Source organism: Pleurodeles waltl, chromosome 1_2 (genome assembly GCF_031143425.1).
Source record: "Pleurodeles waltl isolate 20211129_DDA chromosome 1_2, aPleWal1.hap1.20221129, whole genome shotgun sequence".
In the NCBI taxonomy this organism is placed as follows: Eukaryota; Metazoa; Chordata; class Amphibia; order Caudata; family Salamandridae; genus Pleurodeles; species Pleurodeles waltl.
Window position 1 is genome coordinate 1015728977 of NC_090437.1, and position 19830 is coordinate 1015748806.

General features: G+C 42.7%; 1 protein-coding gene across 1 annotated transcript in view; it reads right to left on the minus strand.

Annotated features, from left to right (window-relative positions):
- UCHL1 (ubiquitin C-terminal hydrolase L1) overlaps positions 1-19830 on the minus strand; it is a 432125-nt gene that overhangs the window by 356194 nt on the left and 56101 nt on the right. Inside the window, exon 2 of the mRNA XM_069201862.1 lies at positions 6550-6700. Within this exon, the coding sequence (XP_069057963.1) occupies positions 6550-6700 (151 nt within the window). The remainder of the gene's footprint in view (positions 1-6549; positions 6701-19830) is intronic.

The following is a 19830-nucleotide window of genomic DNA, read 5'->3' on the forward strand; positions in this document are numbered from 1 at the left end:
ATGTAAACGCTAATAGGAGCACCACCTTCCAGGTAAGATACTTAATGTCTGATTTATGAATAGGTTGAAATGGCTCCATCAACTGAGTCAGGACTGTATTCAGTTGCCAAGATGGTCGTTTGGCTGAAGGAAAGGATCAGAATAAGACATTCATAAACTGCTTTCAGTTGATGAGACCAGAAGGACAGTCCTTTGGATAGTAGTCTATATCTGGAGATAGCAGCTAAGTGGACCTTAATGGATGCATGGGCGAGACCAGAGACTTCGCCAGGAGAAGGTACGGTAAAACTTGTTCTGGAGCAGATTTAAGTGGATAAATGTTTCGCAGTACACCATAAACAAAACCGCTTCTATTTTAAGGTGCAAGTCTTATTGGTGCCATCTGCATGTGTTTTAGCTAAAACTGTGACAGTCCAAGGGAATATTTAGATGGCCGAATTAATTGAACTCAGGAGCCATGCACATAACATGAGATGCTTGGGATCCGGATGCCTCACTTGGCCCTGGCTGATGGTGAGCAGGTCCGTAATGGGTGCTAACCTGATGGGAGGACACGAGGATAGCAACAGAAGCTCTGTGTACCACGGTTGATGTGGCCAAGCTGAAGCAATTGGAATTATTTGGCAGGGCTCAGATTTGATCTTGCTGATGACCCGAGGAAGAAGGGGTATCAAAGGAAAGGTGTAAGCATAAATCCTGGACTAGGCTATCGAAAGGGCATTTCCCCACGACCCTGGTTGGGGGATGCCAGCTTGCATAAAACTGGCATTTCGCGTTCTGAGACGTCGCAAAGAGGTCTATGTTCGGTGTCCCCCACCCGCAGAAGACTGCATCCAGCGTTGTCTGATTCAGCTCCCACTCATGTGAAGATGTGCTTAGCCTGCTTAGTGCGTCTGCTGTGGTGTTGCTGACTCCCCGGAGATGTTCCGCCCTTATGTGCACTGAATTCTGAATGCACCAGGTCCAGATGAGCTTCTGTGGAAAGTAAGAGACAGAGTTCCGCCTTGCTTGTTTATGTAGTGCATGGTGGTTGCATTGTCCGTCTGGACAAGCACCAACAAACCTTGGATTCTTGGTAGAAAAGCTTGTAGTGCAAGGTACACAGCTCTGAGATAGAGGAGGTTGATAGGCAGCATTGCATGAGAATTGGGCCATCTGCCACTGACTTGCAGATCTTTGAGACATGCTTCCCATCCCTCCATCAAAGCATTTGTCATGATGGTGAACGGAGGGATTTAATTCAGGAACTCCAGACCTACTGAAATGTTTGCAGGCGTTTACCACCACTGGAGTGACCATCCTTGGTGTTAGGTGAAAGTCCCCGAAGGACCCTTGCGCCTACTTCCACTGTTTGTCGAGCTCTTCAAGAGGGCGCATCTGAAGGCGGCAGTGTGGAACTAGGTTGATACAGGACATCCCCAGTAATGATTTTAACCTCTGAACTGAAAGGGACTTTTTTTCCTTCAAACTGAATCTGCCAATGTCAAACGCTTGAGTTGACATTCTGCAGGAAAGGCTTTTACAGGAGTCGTGTCCAATGATGCACCCAGAAACACTATCCTTCTGGTAGGTTGAAGCTGTGACTGGTCTGTCAAGACAGCCCTAATTGTTGGAAAAGACGTAATGTGGTCGTGAGGGAGCGACAGAGCAGAGATATTCAGAGCCTTTAGTAACCAATAGTCCAGATATAGGACTACCTGGTGCTTGAGATGTCTCATATGGAGCTAGTGGGGCTAAGCACTTTGTGAAAATCCAGGGGGTGGATTGGAGTCTGAAGGGTAGCACTCAGAATTGAAAGTGCTGGCCGGCTACCATAAATCTCAGAAATTTCCCGTTCTTGGGGTGAATGGGAATGTGGAAATATGCATCCTGAAGATCTAGGGAAGCCATGAAGTCTCCTCTGTTGAGAAGCTGTAGTACTTTCTTCAAAGTTACCATTTGAAAGGATTGCTTTGAGATATGAGCTGCCTCAGATCCAGGATGGACCTCCACAAATGGGACTTTTCTTAAGAGGAAGAAAATGGAGAATAAAAAAAACTCTTCCTTGCTGCGAAGAGGGTACCACCTCTATCGCCCCTTTGGACAACATGCCCTCTATCTCCAAGAGAGGAGATGTAGATGCTCCAGGGAGGGGGGAGTTTCGGGAGGCCTGGAAGTGAATTCTAGGAGATCGCCACGAGTGATGATATCCAGAACCCACTTGTCGCTTGTGATCTGACAGATGTAGGAGACAAGGAGGGAGGGGTAGCCTGCCCCTGGAGGCTGTCATTGCCTGTGCGAGGCATCCTTGGACTGTTGTCACGATCTGCCTCTAGGTGGAGGTCTGATGTATGCTGCCACCGGAGGCTGCCTTTGATGGTACTAGACTGATACTGGGAGGAGTAGGCTGGATAATGAAGACTGGTAGCCACCTCAAAAAGAGGAGTGGCCTCTACCCCTGGCTCCCTGAAAGGGAGTACACTTGTACTGTAGGGATCCCAACAACCTAGCAGTATCAGCCTTGATTGCCTGAAGGGCATTGTCGACATGCGTGCCGAACAGGTCTTGGCCATCGTACAGAAGTTCCAGGATCTTTGTTTGGACATCTGGCCTGAAATTAGTGTTTGAGCCATCCCTGGCTCCTTCAGATGGCTGAACTGGCCAGAAACCTAAATCCCATGGCCACAATGTCCAGGGCGCAGTCAATTACTTCTGCAGATGTTTGTTGACCTTCCATAATCTTTTTAGCATCCGACTTGTTGATATCTGAAAGATCCTCTACAGAGTGGGCGATGTCAGACCACAGCTGCCTGTCGTATCTGCCCAGTAGTGCCAATGAATTTGCTGCACGGCCCACAATTGACATAGAAGAGAACCTCTTCCCGATTTTGTCCAGGCGCCTTCCATCCTTATCAGTAGGGGCCGATAAGGGAGCTGCAGGGTTCTTGGAGCATCTCTGGCAGCCTGAGAAACCACAGAGTCTGGATTCGAGTGACCCACTAGGCACGAAGGAGTGTCTTCTTTTTCCTTATATTTGTCCAGCTTTGCCAACACTGCTGGCACTGTCGCCGGGTTTTTCATAATCCTCAGCCCCAGACTCCAGACATGGTCAATGATTGGGATAGCCCTAATGGATTTTCTGTTCGGTTCTTTAAACTCACAGAAAACAGTCCTGCTGCGTAAATGGCAACTGCAGCGCAAACCTCATTGCTGCTTTTTAAGAGGTTATGGGAAGAGCCAAAATCCTCAGGAGGAGGTTCGACTGCTAATGGCTCTGGTGAAGGGGGTGCCGGGAGCACATACTCATCCCATTCGTCCTGGTCGGAGAGAACGTCTCCTTCCTCTGCCGCTTCATCCGAAGAGGCCTGGACCTGAGGACTCTGCAGAGCCTGAAGAGGAACTTGTGATGTTGCAGGAAAAACTGGCAGAGGTGCCAGAGTAGCTGGAGCAGAAACTGCTGGCGTGGGATCTTTCCCCAGCTGAGGGTATAAGTGTTCTCTGTAGTCTGCCAGCATAGCCTGAAGTTCGGACACTAGACCGGAGGGCAGAGATACTGTTCCCTGCTGTTGTACTGGGTCATAGTACTGTTGGCCATAATATGAATCGTCGTCCGAGTACTTCTGGCATTTCACGTGTAGCTGTGAAGGACTTCTAGCTACTCCAAACATTGTATCTTGATCTGAGCCATCATCATCTAAAAACCTAGATGGCAAGAGTCTTGCAACTGCTCAGTGATGTAACAGAAGGTGTTGAACGAGCTTTAGAGAGCTTTAAGTGGAGTATGTTATGCAGGTTGACCCAAAAGTAACGTAGATGGTCCGTCTTTTCGTTGGACGCAATCCTGGTGTTGAAAATCAGAAACCACTTGTTGACAGGGGTGTCGACGATAGTCACTGGAAACATTGTCGCCGACGGTTGGACCGTCAACAAGAGTGTCTGAGGCATCATCTGAATCGTTGGCAACGAGAGCATTGCTGACGGGAGTGTCGTTGTCGAGAGAAGTGTCAGAGATGGGGTGCCCGGTTGACTAGGAGGATAATGTCTGACAGATCCTGCAGCCACTGCAGTCAACGTAGAGATGGTTACCACAACTGGTGTCACCAATGAAACGGTCATCTACGAGGGTATCGTAGACAAGGGCATAGTCGACGGTGCGAAGCTAGGCTTCTTAAATCTGTAAAGCACTTTAGGAGGAGTGGCCGGCTCTGAAGCAGCTTTCTTTGCTTTGAGGGATTCTGTACCCAGTTTCTTCTGTGGAGAGCCATGCTTTGATGTCTTTTGCACCATTTTCCTAGGTGGCTCTTGCCCCTCAGAACTTTAAGAGGTGTTTTAGGGGCAGAAATCGAAGCACTGTCCTCAGAGGCAAGGTGTCCAGTCTTCTCTTTGAAGCCACAACAGAAGGCGACCATCCCGGTCCTTCAGGGTCTTAGGAGAAAACATCCTGCAGATTAGTCCTTAGTCTTGTGGCTGGGGTACAGGCAGTAAATACAATCCTCATGTGGATCCTCCACATATACTCTTTTAAAGAGAAGGCACATGATCTGAAAAGGCCTCTTTGGTGTCTGACATGGCAGCCAGTTTGAATCGCCAGATTAGATAGAAATATCCAAAAGATGTAGAAACAGGTTTTCTGACAATTGACCAGAGCTCAAAGGAGACTCTTCAGCACAACGTATGGCGGAAAATCTGAGGGAAGGCGGCTCCTCACAGGAGGTTCTAGAGGGGTGAGGCAATGAGATTGGTTTAAGTTTGAGTCCATTTTAGAAAATAACGGACTGGTTGTTGTATTGAGGCCTACTTCATGTATTGTGTATATACACATCTTCAGGCCTTGTTTTATATTCCACCAGGGACTACCATCTCGACGATGAAGTATTCAAGCATGTGAATCTATGAAAGTTCCAATACAGGAGTGAACTATTTTATTAAAATCTGAAGATTAGGCAGCAGATTATGGATTATGTGGCAAATCCATCATTTATATGAAAAAGCTGTAGCATTGCATAATTCAAGTGGCCCTGAATAGATGCTAGAAAATGTCAATCAGGCGTGAGAACTCCTACACTGTGGCTGAAAGTCCTCCTTCCATATGGAGGACTCCTCAGAGAAGGCATTTTTACGAATATAATCAGATTTTTACACTTCATTTGCATGCTATACGTAGTTTCAGTAAACTATGGCTGTGCAAATGTTCCATCTGTAAATGACTGCTACCACACAATGCCTTAGCGATATATTTGCAACAGTGTGCTCCAAAATGCACCACTATCTACATAACTCTGGTTACCACTCTTCTACACTTATTCTATGACAAACTATAAACACACCTCTGCACATATTCCCAAGCAAAACTCAAGGTGAACATTTCAGTATCCGTTGCTTGACATCACATTACTTGAGAAAGTGTTCACTATACGTGAACATACAAAATAGTCCCATTTGTGTATGGTTTTCACACAATCGAGAAGGATGGATGTGGCCCAAAAGGAAGAGCTGCAGACCCTGGATATGGCAGAAACTAGTTTGAATCCTGGTGTTGGCTCAACATACTTTGATTCTGGGCAAATCACAATCGCCTGTGCTTAATACATTTGATATTATTTATTGTAAAGTACTTTAATGTCCTTGGGGGAGACAATATTGCTGCAGGTTTGGTTTTTTCCTTCAGATTTGCATGAAGCCTTATGATAATAGTCAGATGCAACAGGCCAACACCCCACACTAAAGTGTTCCAGCTCCAGACGAGTTCATCTGCCAATGCAAAATAATATCTTGGCCACAGTCCTATAAAAACATATTGAAGGGTATGGTCAAGGTCGTGACATTTTATAAAAAGCTGTTACAGAGGAACACAATGTAAAGAGTATCTATTGGTGATTGGCAGGAATTTAAACATACCAACCATTACATTAAAAACGCCAGTCTCGTGTCGGTTACATCCAGGTGGGTTCCTGAAGTTTTGTTGCTCTTAAATTGGGTCCTGGCTAAGAAATTTGGGAAGAACTGCTTCAGGCCATTAAACTACATTTGCTCTCCTTCCTGGTACACACTAAACTATTTGCCAAATAGATGTTGCAACACAGACTTGCAATGATTATTTCTTCAGTCTTAGAAGCTATAGCCTGGAGAAAGGTGCGCAAAAGTTCGTTCATCATATGGTGTGGACACGGACCATATATTGATATACTGATTAAATATGCACCAGAGTATTAACGCAGGGCTGTATTCAAGCGTTTTACAATCAAAGATGATCCTTAGATACACGACCAGGCCTAACTGGACAACTATATGTAATGTGGTTTGTGCGAAATCCACTAATGGTCTGCATGCAAGGTTATTAGGTGAATGTGTATGTCTGGCTGTTTAGGTGTTGATCTGTGGTTGGTCCTTGAATGTATTTATGATGATTAACATGTGCAATGTCCAAGTGGCTCTGTATGGAAGCACTATCCTTTGTCAAACGTACTTGCTGTTCCAATATTTCCCCCATGTACTGTTGCAACATTCACAATGCTTCATGTACACCAACGCAATACCAAAACAAGTCAGCCAAAAGTTAAGATAACTCACCAAAGCTTAATTTTTCTCGGTTGTTTGCAACTGCATGAATTAAGCCAATGGTGCCACACGAGTTGCCAATTGTTTGTTTCATAAAATAAACTTTAGGGTGGTTTTCTTTCCCACTCAGTTCTGCAGCTTGCTTTTCTCTGAAGCTTTCATGCTGTAATTAAATGGATGGCAGTTTTAAAATTGAGGTAAACAGTCGGTAAACTGATTTAAACTACTTTTAAAGCAACATCTAAATATTTTCTATAAACAGTTCATAAATATCGTGCTTACCTTTCCTACATTAGGTGGATCAGTCCTATCTCCACATTCAGAGTTGTTACTATTGATGTTGTTTTGATGGATATTCAAATTCAATCACACTAAAGTGATGGGAGAAATGCTTGCCGAAATTCTAGCACCGGGGTATACTTAAATGACAACCCACGGTTTAAGTAACCTTTGGGGTGGTTTGCGCTCTTTTCTGGTGTGGGCCTCACCCGGCAGTTCAGAATGGTCTGCTGCCATGAAAGGCAGGGTCAGTACTGATCTGCATAAGGCAGGTGTTGGTCTAGAAAGGCAGCAGGCAAAAACGCTAGGTTGGAAAGCTGTCCTGAGCAAATATCATTGGTTAGACTACATGCAGTCATCCCTCCCATCACTCCGACATCGATATTCAGATTTCTCACCAGTTAATTCAACGGACTGAAAGACTAATTTTTACTGCAGCACTTCCCTCAACACACATGGAAGAGACCAGAGTTGCCGAGACCTACTGCAACAACTGTGAAGGGTACAACCAGCGATATACATCCCTAAGCTACCTCCTACTTTGAAGTCTCTATTATATTTGTAAAAAAAATAAAAATAAAAAAAAATAAAAAAACCACAGGAATATCCGCAAAGAAAACAATTTTAAAGAGTGAATATGAATATGCCCCAAAAGAGCTATTTTTTTTTAATCAAACAAAATGGATTGAAAGCAATATTTGCTTTCATCCACAAGGGGCCAAGCATTACCTAACAGCTTCACAGCATCTACGGACCCCAATAGGAGTATATCCGAGGAAAATCCGTTTTACTACTACATTTACCCCCTCCGTACATATGTAAATAGTATTTAGTACACATTCATATAGAGGAGGTGGTTAATGCTATTGTCGCACATCTGTTGCCAATCAAATTTAAAGTCGCGTAGCATGTATTTATGCACGGTGCCAGCCTGGTCAGGGAAACCCAACCACCAAGGGTTTTGAAGATGCAGATTTCACAAATGGAACCCCAAGAAGGACCACCTATGTACTGTGCTGTGAAATACAAATTGAGAGACAGGGACCAGGGCACTCAAATGTCTTTATAATGAAAAAGCTGTCCAAAAACAGTAGAGTTGCAAAAGGTGTTTAATCCAAGATCAGAAAACAGCCAACACGTGTTTCGTCCTAGTGGACTTTTTCAAGGCTGAAACAAACAAATGGCAATTCTTATACATGTTAAAAGAACTATTTCAGTCTGACTCTCAAACTACTATAATTTGTACTTCCAACCCATCACATGAAGGCCTTAGAACCAAGTTCATTAAACTGGAACGACTTAAAAAACAGGAACTTTCCCGTTGGTGGGATTATACAATTCTACAGAAGTACATAGAAAATCAACAAATACCTAGGGGTCTGAGGATCATATTATTTCCATCTTTTGATGACCTCAGCCCAGACCTACTCAGAGAATGGGAAAAGTTGTTAATTACTTCATCATACGGGATGATGGACATACTCATCCGCGATGCTAAAGCTAAAAGGGACAAACTTCTACAGGACATTGCACTACTAGAAAAAGAGATAAATGACAGACTCACCTGACACTAAACAAAAAAACTTTAACATTCTTAGAGACGTCCTACAAAAACATCAACTGTATATCAAGGACAAAAAACTACACAAACTTAGGTATCCACTAACTCGGCAATCCGCATTGTGTCAAAGACAGGAATACTTGCCAGAATTTATGGCAATACCTTTCTTAAATAGTGGGTAGGTCACTATGAATTCTATTTTTAATTTATTTTTCATTTTTTATTTTTATTTTTTCCTTTATCGTATTATCTAGTTTTGCTCACCTTAGTCCAGGACATCCCAGTTTCTTTAATACGCTTCATCTGGTTTCTTTCCCCAGAGCCAATGTTATACTTTAGGGGCTACAACAGCCCTAATTAGGACTACTCTTCATCCAAGCTTAAATTTATGAGGTAATAATTATTTTCATCAGCATTACCCCCTTTTTTCTCCATCTTTGCCTGCGAACACGGCTTTTCCCACCTGCCATCTACTATGCATGCACTAATTTCTGTCTTGGATACTAGTTTTAAATAAAAGGCTCACGTGCATACTTCCCTACTTTTCCAGGGGGATTTCTTCCACCCACACTAAGAAGGAATATCTATTAGTGTATATATATATATATATATATATTTATTTTTATAATTTAAAAAAAAAAAAAACTTTTCACCTTTTCCATCCACATGCACTGTATTCTTTACACAATGGCATGCTCTATCCTATGTATCAATCCAATAATGGGGTATCACCTTTCTGCTTGATCGTCCATATACTCTAAGGGGCTTATCCCTTGTGGTAAAATTTGTATCCATGTGTTAGATCCTCATACATTGTATCTCATGTATAAGAATTGCCATTTGTTTATGTTTCAGCCTTGAAAAAGTCCGCTAGGACGAAACACGTGTTGGCTGTTTTCTGATCTTGGATTAAACACCTTTTGCAACTCTGTTTTTGGACAGCTTTTTCATTATAAAGACATTTGAGTGCCCTGGTCCCTGTCTCTTTCAATATGTAAATAGTACATTTGCTTATTCTCTACATACACAGAAAACAAATTTAGTATATCCAGTGCTTAATTTGTGCTGGTTGTTTCTGGTGCAGGGCAGCTGCACTTTGATTGCCGGCACTTCCTTTAACCTCAAGCATTTAGTGCGAGCAAGCGACACATGGGAAAGGCTGGAAGAGAAAAACCAATAAGCGCCACAATATAACACAGAAAGCTGGCAAGAGTGAACTGAAGGGATAGGGAGCGGATGTAAATGTTTTTATGAAGCCCGAGATGGCTTCTGGATTACGCTGCTTCAGTATTCTACGTTCGCACATTTAATTGCAGCAGCCGCGTGTTGAAGAGGAGGGCTTTGGACACCGGCACCTTTTTATTTCCAAATTAAGCATAGAGTATATACTCTGGTTACATATAGTTATGGTGACGCCTTCTCTAACCTACTAGTTAATCCTTCACTCCGCACCATGGGTCACATTTTTCGAACTTCCTCAGACACCCTCTTAACTCATGTGCAGCTCCTTTGACCTGCGTACACCAGTCCATTTTTCAAGCCCATTACAACACCTCGGTGTTTTTGGTCTCCCCACTCAGACCACACATATTCATTCCCCATTCTGTTTTGATGACCTTTGAAACGCTTTGTTGTATCCCAGACCAGAAGTGCTGCAGTTTCGTGCATCCCCATTGGGTATACACAGGTGGGCCCCTTTTTCTGTATCTTAGGCATTTGTCTAATAATTTCTCATTTTAAGTATGTGTAGCATGCAGTATCTAATGTTATCAGGTCGAAACAACCTCGCAGCTTTCCTCCGATTACCTCCTCCCAGTCTCATCCAAGTTTCCCACATCTTGCTCACACTTAGTTTTAAGACTATCAAGTGGTATTTTACAGTTAGCAAAGTCCTATTAATCTGTGAGATCGTGTGCCAAAATAGTGGAGTGAAAACGAGTATACTCCAGTCGTGATGGTCATTCGCAATGGCTTGCAATCAGAATATTTGGACAGGGAGTGTGAGACGTGTAAATCTCCAATACTGGGGAATCAGAATTCATATTGTTGAATCAGATCCTCAAATGTGAACACTTCTTGGTTCTCAAAGATCGCCGACCTTGGATATGCCTGGCAGGTCCAAATTATAAAACCCTTTAAGTGTCATTAGGCCAGCCAGAATCCCAGAGTCCTGTAGAGGCATTTTCCAAGAGGATTTTATCCTTCAAACCCCATTTCTCAGTGTGCCTTTTGCATATTTTAATGGCTATTGATCTGTGGGTTGTGTGTTCCCCCCTCCAAACGATATAGATCACTTAAGCACCCCATGTGAAACACCCATCTATCAACCAGCAAGGATGGTTCTTGCCGTCTGGCAAACTCCAGCCCCAGGGGCATTATAAACAAAGTGGAAGGATATCTATTGCTGATGTAGCATGTGCCAAGGTACAATTATCTTTGCTAATGACTTCCTTGCGACCTTCTGGGCTTTGGAGTGGGCCCATTACTTTTAATACACCCTTCTTGCCGCTTTCTATGTCTCTTAATGATAAAGCCCTGTTAATCAAGGATGATTTGCCCTATGCCTAGTGCTGCATGATGCCAGAGAAAGTCTGGTGAGCTTTCCAACATCTGGAATATCGCTTTCAGATACAAAGCTTCAGGTCTGAAAGCCCACATTGGAAATAGCCACTGAAATCAAACACCAAGGAGCTGAAAATAGAGGGATAAAGTATTGCCCCCCCCCCCCAAAATGTCCTATACATTTTAGGAGATAGTGTCTTGTGGGGGATCCATCAGAGCTTAAAATATACTTCTCACCCTACCCAATTTGTCCCTACAGCGCTATGCAAGTGATATCACAAGAGATAGTTTGATCAAAGTTTACACTTAACTCACCCTCCTGACTCACTGTATAAAGCTGCCTCCACTACCACCCTTCCACTCACACCAGTTTAACTGCGCCAGATGCTCCTTACATACAGCAGTACCAAGGCACCTCTGAGCATGTAAGTTCTAAAGTTTATAGACTTCCATCAGCTTGTCCCTAGACATGCCCAAGGCTTAAGTGTTTACCATAAATTGAGGATTGTTTCGAAACAAGCTGTGCTCTTCTTGAAATACTCAGCTGAGTTACTGCCTGTATATTCTGAACCCCTGGAAGATGAATAGCTGTTATAGTTAAGCTCCTGGATATTAGCTATTTCCATATGGCTTGAGCTTTAAGAGAGCGAGAGAGAGAGGGTATCCCCCCCCCCCCCCTCGTTTTCTCAACAAATGCATTATTGCCGTTGTGGTCTGGACAAGAAAGGGGTTATATATGGAAAAGACTTCAGCGCCAGATAAACAGCTCTAAAAATTCTACAAGATTGATAGAGTAATTCTTTTCTTTGCCTGACCACACCCCTTTGGTTTGCAAGTGTCCCATATGAGCCCCCCCCCATATCCCTGAAGATAGCCATCCGTGATCAATGTTTGAGCCAGTAGATCCTGATAGTATTATAAAATCAAAAAGGTTATTCCGTTGTTTCCACCCTTCGGTTAAGTATTGCATGTGGAACTACAAAGAGGCAAGACATCAGCAAACCCAGTAAGGATGCCATTTGCCTCCCCATTGGAGGGCAAGTACAGAGGAGTTTGTGGCTTCAGACTGATAACCTCTCCGATGGATACACTTTTGCAGACTTTGCATCCAGTACTCCAATGTATTTTATCTTTTGATCTTGGTAGAGGTTGTAGACTGATTTAAATCAATGAGGGCTGGTCTGGCAACCTCAAAGTCTCAAGCACTTTTTTCAGCACCCTCTTTCGTCATGCCCCAGTGGGACCTTCGTTTGGTCCTGACATTTGATGTGCATTCCCTCGGAGCGGTTTCACAGCTTCCCCTTGCGCTCCTCACACAAGACTGTTCCCAGTCATATCACCTCAGTGAGCAAGCTTCAAGGTCTTAACCCACTATACACCACCTTCCCAGGCAAGCTGGTTGTGGACCAGAGCATCCTTACCAAAAGGCTGAAATGTACCACATAATGTGCCTGCATCATCTGGTCACAAAAGCACTGGTACTGTGTCATCCAAAGTAGGACACATACTCCGCTTTGCATAGGTGTTTCTCTATGTGCATATGTAGGAGAAACAAAAAAGGCACTAGTCACTGAACCTTGGCAGATGCTTAAAGTAGATTTAATACTAGAAGTTCACCTTTAGTACCATAACACGTCTTAACAGACGTGTTCAAGTGCATGTGAATTAGTAAGTCTATCAGTGCTTGGTCAATAGCCATCCCCTTCATTATGTCCCATGATTTGCAACAGTGCACTGTATCAAACAAAGGAGAGGTCCATAAAAGCCATAAGTACGTAGCCTCTTCTGGTGCTGGCATTACCCAGTTATGAGATGGATTGGGCACTGTTCAACTGTGCCTACACAATGCCGAAACCCAAACTATACTTCTGAAAAAGCAGAATTCTCCACTGCCAGTCTTCACGTTTGAAAGCTCAAGTCCTTCCTAAGATGATAAAAGTGCTGTCCAATGAAGACATAGGTTGATAGCAGCTGGGATGTTTCCACTGCCTTTTTGAAAACTAACCATTAGTGCCTCCCTCCAGGAAGGAGCTAGAAGGCCAGCTATAACTCTTCTTAATGTGTTGGTAATCAGGTGTGCCCAAATAGTAACTTTTCCTTATTTAAGGAAAATATTCTTAACATGTAAACATAGTTCTCATCCAGGTGAATCCTTGAAGTCATAACCACTAAATACACCTGCCCTCGTATGGGGACCCTGAAGTGCACACTAATTCTATACATTTTTACACACAACGTATATGTAACACATAATTGTCTATAATTTTATAAACAAACATGACAAAAAAACTATATTACAAAGAAAAACATGTTTAATTGTTGTTACATTTTACTTTAATAACCAGCCATAAACACTCCAGCGTTTCTGTAAGTCAGAAAATTGGAGACCAAGAGTGCAATACTATCTTTTATTGAAGAGAACTAATGAAAAGCAGACACTTAACCAATAGGCTGCACTCAGATTAACATTTTAAATCAAATAAATACCATCATGCCTTTAAGGCCTCAAGGACCACCAGTATCCCCACCATGCCTCAGGTCAGAGAAAGGTGACAGTTAGGTCAGTACTCTTAGGTGATGTACGCAACAAAATACTAAGAATGAACCCAGAGGGGGGGTGCTTAGCCTTCTCTTCCAGGGGATCCTCAATCAATATTCAAGCACTGAATAGAATATCCAGCCCACCCCATAGCCCTGCAGACAAAGCTAGAGTAAGCAGCTGACATCTTTATTTAAAGAAGTTAGACAATGAGGTCTGTTCCACTTGGGTATCTGAATCAAGACCGTGTCTTTTCAAAGTATCTACAGATCGCCACATCACACAGGGGTGTGCAATTCCTATTGCCCGACACCCAGGACATTGCTTATGGGGTAAAAGACAAGATTCATGGTTTATTTTGTCCTTGGGACAAGTAGGTCCAATCCCCTGCAGCACAAACCCTTTGGCTGCCAATTTACTGTAACACACTATGGAGCAGGTAAGGGCATTGTCTGCAGTTAAGGTAATTTGTGCCCACACGTTCATGCCGTTCGAACTTGTATCTGGTTAACGCAAAGCCTTTGTTAGGGTCCGTGCTCTAGGGAAATGTTATAAGCTTGGACTGCATTGCCAACAGTGGTTCCAGTATAAAAATGTATACACTTTTCCAAAGTTTAAAAAAATATGAAGCAACAATGCTCCCAGAATACATACAAATATTTGCAGATGCTGAAAGCATGATTAATGATTTGCTTTTAAAATAGTGTTCTAAAACAAAATGCAACTAGGAAAAAAAGAAACATTTTGCTAAATTACTGTGAAATTTTAGCAACAGTTTCTTTGAAGCATCATTTAGTAAAATCTGTTTACACATGCTAGCATTTCAAAAAATTAATGGAAAATGAGTAACCTGTTAACAGGATTATGGGAAATATTAAAATAAACAAGCATTTGCAAGCCTTTTGGTTTGGTCAGTGTCTTGTTTGGACATGATTTTTGTAAAAACGTTGTGGAAGCTGCCGGGGCCGCCATTTTAATCAACATTCTCAAAAAGCACACTGCTACAGTAGCTCCTGGCACTGAACAACTGTATGCTTCTTATGAAAGTAGGCTGTCCAGTGAAGCCAGCAGATAAAGAGCTAAATTGTTAATTACAAAAGGCTTTGGTTAACACCAGACAAAATGAGATGCCCAATTGTTAATGTCAAACGTGCACCTGTTGTATATGTCCTTGTGTAGATTTATGGCTTTCATAAAGGCCAGGAAATCGTACTCCTAGAAAATGTTTGCGAACTCCATTTTTAACAAGCAAACATGCATGTGACAATCTGCGCAAGTTTAGAAGTCCACTTTCCCTCCAACTACTAACCCCCCCCAAACCCTGGATGACGTTTAACTTCTGCCTTTGTCAAGGAGTAAATTTCCATCCTTTTCCAGCACAGGAAATGGTTAGAGAAGAGCAGGTGAAAACCCTAAAACATACAAGTCATTAGGTTTCCAATAAGGGCACTCCAACCCCAGAACTATTGCTCACTGCTACCTCAAGTCCCAGTACACTAATCTGCAGAAAGGTGGCAAAATAAGGGAATTGCTAGTATTCAAGCCCTACTATAATCAGAGGGGCTATTATCATAATACATAATGATTGCTGCCATAATTTGTCTTTGCACTACATGGCAGCAAACAGACAAGTGGATTTTGTTACAGGACAAATTTATGAAGCAACCTGTCCCATGGACAAGTAAATATTTTATGAAGTTCCACACCCCTGCGTCACATCTTTGTGGACTTCAGAGAGCTATTGCTGCTGCCTTGATCCTGGTAGAGTGGGCACTGGGCCTGGCAGTCAATTGCTTATTAGTTAACTGGTAGGCAAGTACAATAAACTATCCATCTGGAAATAGTTTGTTTGGAAGCAGGTATGTCGGTTCACATTGGACCACAGTTCACAAATAAATGGTCTAATCTCTTTTGTTTTAAGATAAACAAACTTCAGAACTTTTTTTTTTTTTTTTTAGATACAAGAGTGCGAAGATCTCTGCTGGCGCGGATGGTTTGGGAAAGAATGTAGGGAACAGGAAACTAGTTAATATGGAGATCAGAAACCACCTTGGGAAGGAAACTAGGATTGGTTCTCATTACTACCCTATTATCATGGAACACGGTTAGGGTCTTTTGCACAGAAAATATTTGACCATTTGATCAAAAGACTATTCCCCTTAGTCCCTGTTTGGTAAAACCTGGATGCAAAGCTTGGGCATTTTGTTTGCTTTGTCTGCAAACAGGTCTATTTGCAGTTGCCCCCAGCCCTGAAAAATGGCTTGAATGACAGTTGCTTAGAACCCAGTTATGATCTTCTGTTTACATGTGGCTCAGAATCTGCTTGGGTGTTCAGGGATCCTGGTAGGGGAACCGCCAGTATTGTTACATTTCATGCTAGTAGCCAATTCCAGATGGCTTGTACTTCCAGCAATAGGGGTTGTGAGCAAGTCCCTCCTTGCTTGTTCAGTTAATGCATTGACGTCGTGTTGTCCGTTTGAACAAGCAGAAAATTTGTATGGATGATAGCAGTTCATCTAGCACTAAAATCCCTCTGAGTTCCAGCATATTTATTTATGTGATATAGTTGTCCCTTGTCTGACCACATGCCCTGAACCTGCAGAGGTCCCATGTGAGCCCTCAACCCTGAAGTGAAGAGTCTGATCAAAGTTTGTGTAGGGAGTTGCTGGTTAAAAGTAACTGTCTCGACTGATGTTGAACCATCCGTAGGCATGACGTCGAGCAATGGGAGGGTTAGGCCTCGATGTCGAATCTTGTGCTGTCGTACTCGTGTGGCATCGGATGAGTCTATGGTGAAGATGTCGGACAATCTAGGTTGCCTTGACTGACCATGCCTAGACTGTTCTGTGTCAAGTGTGCCTGTCCGTCAGAATTCAGACAGGGATTTCTTTTGTCCTACCGCCGACTGAGGTAAGAAACAGTTTCTCTTGAGCTTCCTCTGTAAAGGAGGTTTTTGATACCTCCCCCAGGCCATTTAAAGGTCTTACCTTTCCTCTTGGAGTGCATGAAATCTGCTCTTCGGTCCGAGTCCTTTTTGAAAGGTTTGCAGTGGTAACGTGTCTCAGGGTTATGAGAAGCTGGTATGCAGACAGTGGGTCAGGAATTGCATCTTCCTCCCTCAGGAGGAGCTTTTTTTTTTTTTTTTTTAAAGATGGCATTTGACAAAAATATATTTGTCAGAAAATTTTTCGTAAGTACAATGTGTAGAAAAAGACTGAATGAAGTTTAAATCGTCATTTGTTGGAAGGAGAATGTCACTTACCCAGTGTACATCTGTTCGTGGCATTAGTCGCTGCAGATTCACATGCTGTGCATAGTCCGCCGTCTGGTGTTGGGTCGGAGTGTTACAAGTTGTTTTTCTTCGAAGAAGTCTTTGAGTCACGAGACCGAGGGACTCCTCCTACTTTGGTTCCATTGCGCATGGGCGTCGACTCCATGTTAGATTGTTTTCCCCGCAGAGGGTGAGGTAGGAGTGGTGTATGTTAGCAATAGTGCCCATGCAATGGAATGAATATGTACAAAACGAATGTTAAAGTAATATATTTACAAATGTACAAATGTTGAAGATTACTTCCAAACGGCTACAGGCTCCCGGGGAGGCGGGTGGGCACATGTGAATCTGCAGCAACTAATGCCACGAACAGATGTACACTGGGTAAGTGACATTTTCCATTCGGTGGCATGTGTAGCTGCAGATACACATGCTGTGCATAGACTAGTAAGCAGTTATCTCCCCAAAAGCGGTGGTTTAGCCTGTAGGAGTGGAAGTAGTTTGAAATAAAGTTCTTAGTACAGCTTGACCTACTGTGGCTGGTTGTGCAGATAACACGTCTACACAGTAGTGCTTAGTAAATGTGTGAGGCGTAGACCATGTTGCTGCCTTACATATTTCGTTCATTGGAATATTTCCTAGAAAGGCCATGGTAGCACCTTTCTTTCTGGTTGAGTGTGCCTTTGGTGTAATAGGCAGCTCCCTCTTTGCTTTAAGATAGCAGGTTTGGATGCACCTAACTATCCATCTGGCTATACCTTGTTTTGATATTGGATTTCCTGTATGAGGTTTTTGAAATGCAATAAATAGTTGTTTTGTTTTCCTAATTAGTTTTGTTCTGTCAATGTAGTACATTAGTGCTCTTTTGATGTCTAATGTATGTAGTGCTCTTTCAGCTATTGAGTCTGGCTGTGGGAAGAACACTGGTAATTCTACTGTTTGATTTAAGTGGAACGGTGAGATAACCTTTGGTAATAATTTTGGGTTGGTTCTTAGAACTACCTTATTCTTGTGTATTTGAATAAATGGTTCTTGTATAGTAAACGCCTGAATTTCACTTACTCTTCTTAGAGATGTAATGGCAACGAGAAATGCAACTTTCCACGTTAAGTATTGCATTTCGCAAGAATGCATGGGTTCGAAAGGTGGGCCCATGAGTCTTGTTAAGACAATATTGAGGTTCCATGAAGGAACAGGTGGTGTCCTTGGTGGTATAATTCTCTTTAGTCCTTCCATAAACGCTTTTATGACAGGTATTTTAAATAGGGAAGTTGAATGAGTAATTTGCAGGTATGCAGATATTGCTGCGAGATGTATCTTTATGGAAGAGAAAGCTAGATTTGACTTTTGCAAATGTAGTAAATACCCTACTACATCTTTTGGAGATGCATTCAATGGTTGATCTTGATTATGGCAGTAGCAAACAAATCTTTTCCATTTACTTGCATAGCAGTGTCTAGTGGATGGTCTTCTAGCCTGTTTTATGACCTCCATACATTCTTGTGTGAGGTTTAAGTGTCCAAATTCTAGGATTTCAGGAGCCAAATTGCTAGATTCAGCGATGCTGGGTTTGGATGCCTGATCTGTTGTTTGTGTTGTGTTAACAGATCTGGCCTGTTGGGTAGTTTGACATGAGGTACTACTGACAGGTCTAGTAGTGTTGTATACCAAGGTTGTCTTGCCCATGTTGGTGCTATTAGTATGAGTTTGAGTGTGGTTTGACTCAATCTGTTTACTAGATATGGAAGGAGAGGGGGAAAAGCGTATGCAAATATCCCTGACCAATTCATCCATAGAGCATTGCCTTGAGATTGCCGGTGTGGGTACCTGGATGTGAAGTTTTGGCATTTTGCGTTTTTTGTTGCAAATAGATCTATTTGAGGTGTTCCCCAAATTCGGAAGTAAGTGTTCAGGATTTGGGGGTGAATCTCCCATTCGTGGACTTGTTGGTGATCCCGAGAGAGACTGTCTGCTAGCTGGTTTTGGATCCCTGGAATAAACTGTGCTATTAGGCGAATGTGGTTGTGAATTGCCCAATGCCATATTTTTTGTGTTAGGAGACACAGCTGTGTTGAGTGTGTTCCCCCGTTTGTTTAAATAATACATTGTCGTCATGTTGTCTGTTTTGACAAGAATGTATTTGTGGGTTATCATGGGTTGGAATGCTTTCAACGCTAGAAATACAGCTAACAATGCGAGGTGATTTATATGAAACTTTCTTTGATGCACGTCCCATTGTCCTTGTATGCTTTGTTGATTGAGGTGTGCTCCCCACCCTGTCATGGAAGCATCTGTTATCACGTATTGTGGCACTGGGTCTTGGAAAGGCCACCCTTTGTTTAAATTTGTACTGTTCCACCATAGAAGCGAGATATGTTTGGCAGTCTATCAACACCAGATCTAGAAGTTGACCCTGTGCATGTGACCATTGTGATGCTAGGCACTGTTGTAAGGGCCTCATGTGCAATCTTGCGTTTGGGACAATGGCTATGCATGAGGACATCATGCCTAGGAGTTTTAATACCATCTTTGCATATATTTTTTGTGTTGGATACATAGCTTGTATTACGTTGTGAAAATTTTGAACCCTTTGTGGACTTGGAGTGGCTATCCCTTTTGTTGTGTTGATTGTCGCTCCTAAGTATTGCTGTGTTTGACACGGCAGAATGTGTGACTTTGCATAGTTGATGGAGAAACACAGTTTGCAAAGGGTTTGTATAACATAATCTGTGTGGTGTGAACACTTTGTTAGCGAGTTGGTCTTTATTAACCAATCGTCTAGGTACGGGAACACGTGTATTTGCTGCCTCCTGATATGTGCAGCTACTACTGCTAGACATTTTGTAAAGACTCTTGGCGCAGTCGTTATTCCGAATGGCAACACTTTGAATTGGTAATGTATTCTTTTGAATACGAACCTTAGGTATTTCCTGTGCGAGGGATGTATCGGTATATGGAAATAGGTGTCTTTTAGATCTAAGGTTGTCATGTAGTCTTGCTGTTTCAGTAGCAGTATTACGTCTTGTAACGTGACCATGTGAAAGTGTTCTGATTTGACGAAGGTGTTTAGTGTTCTGAGAT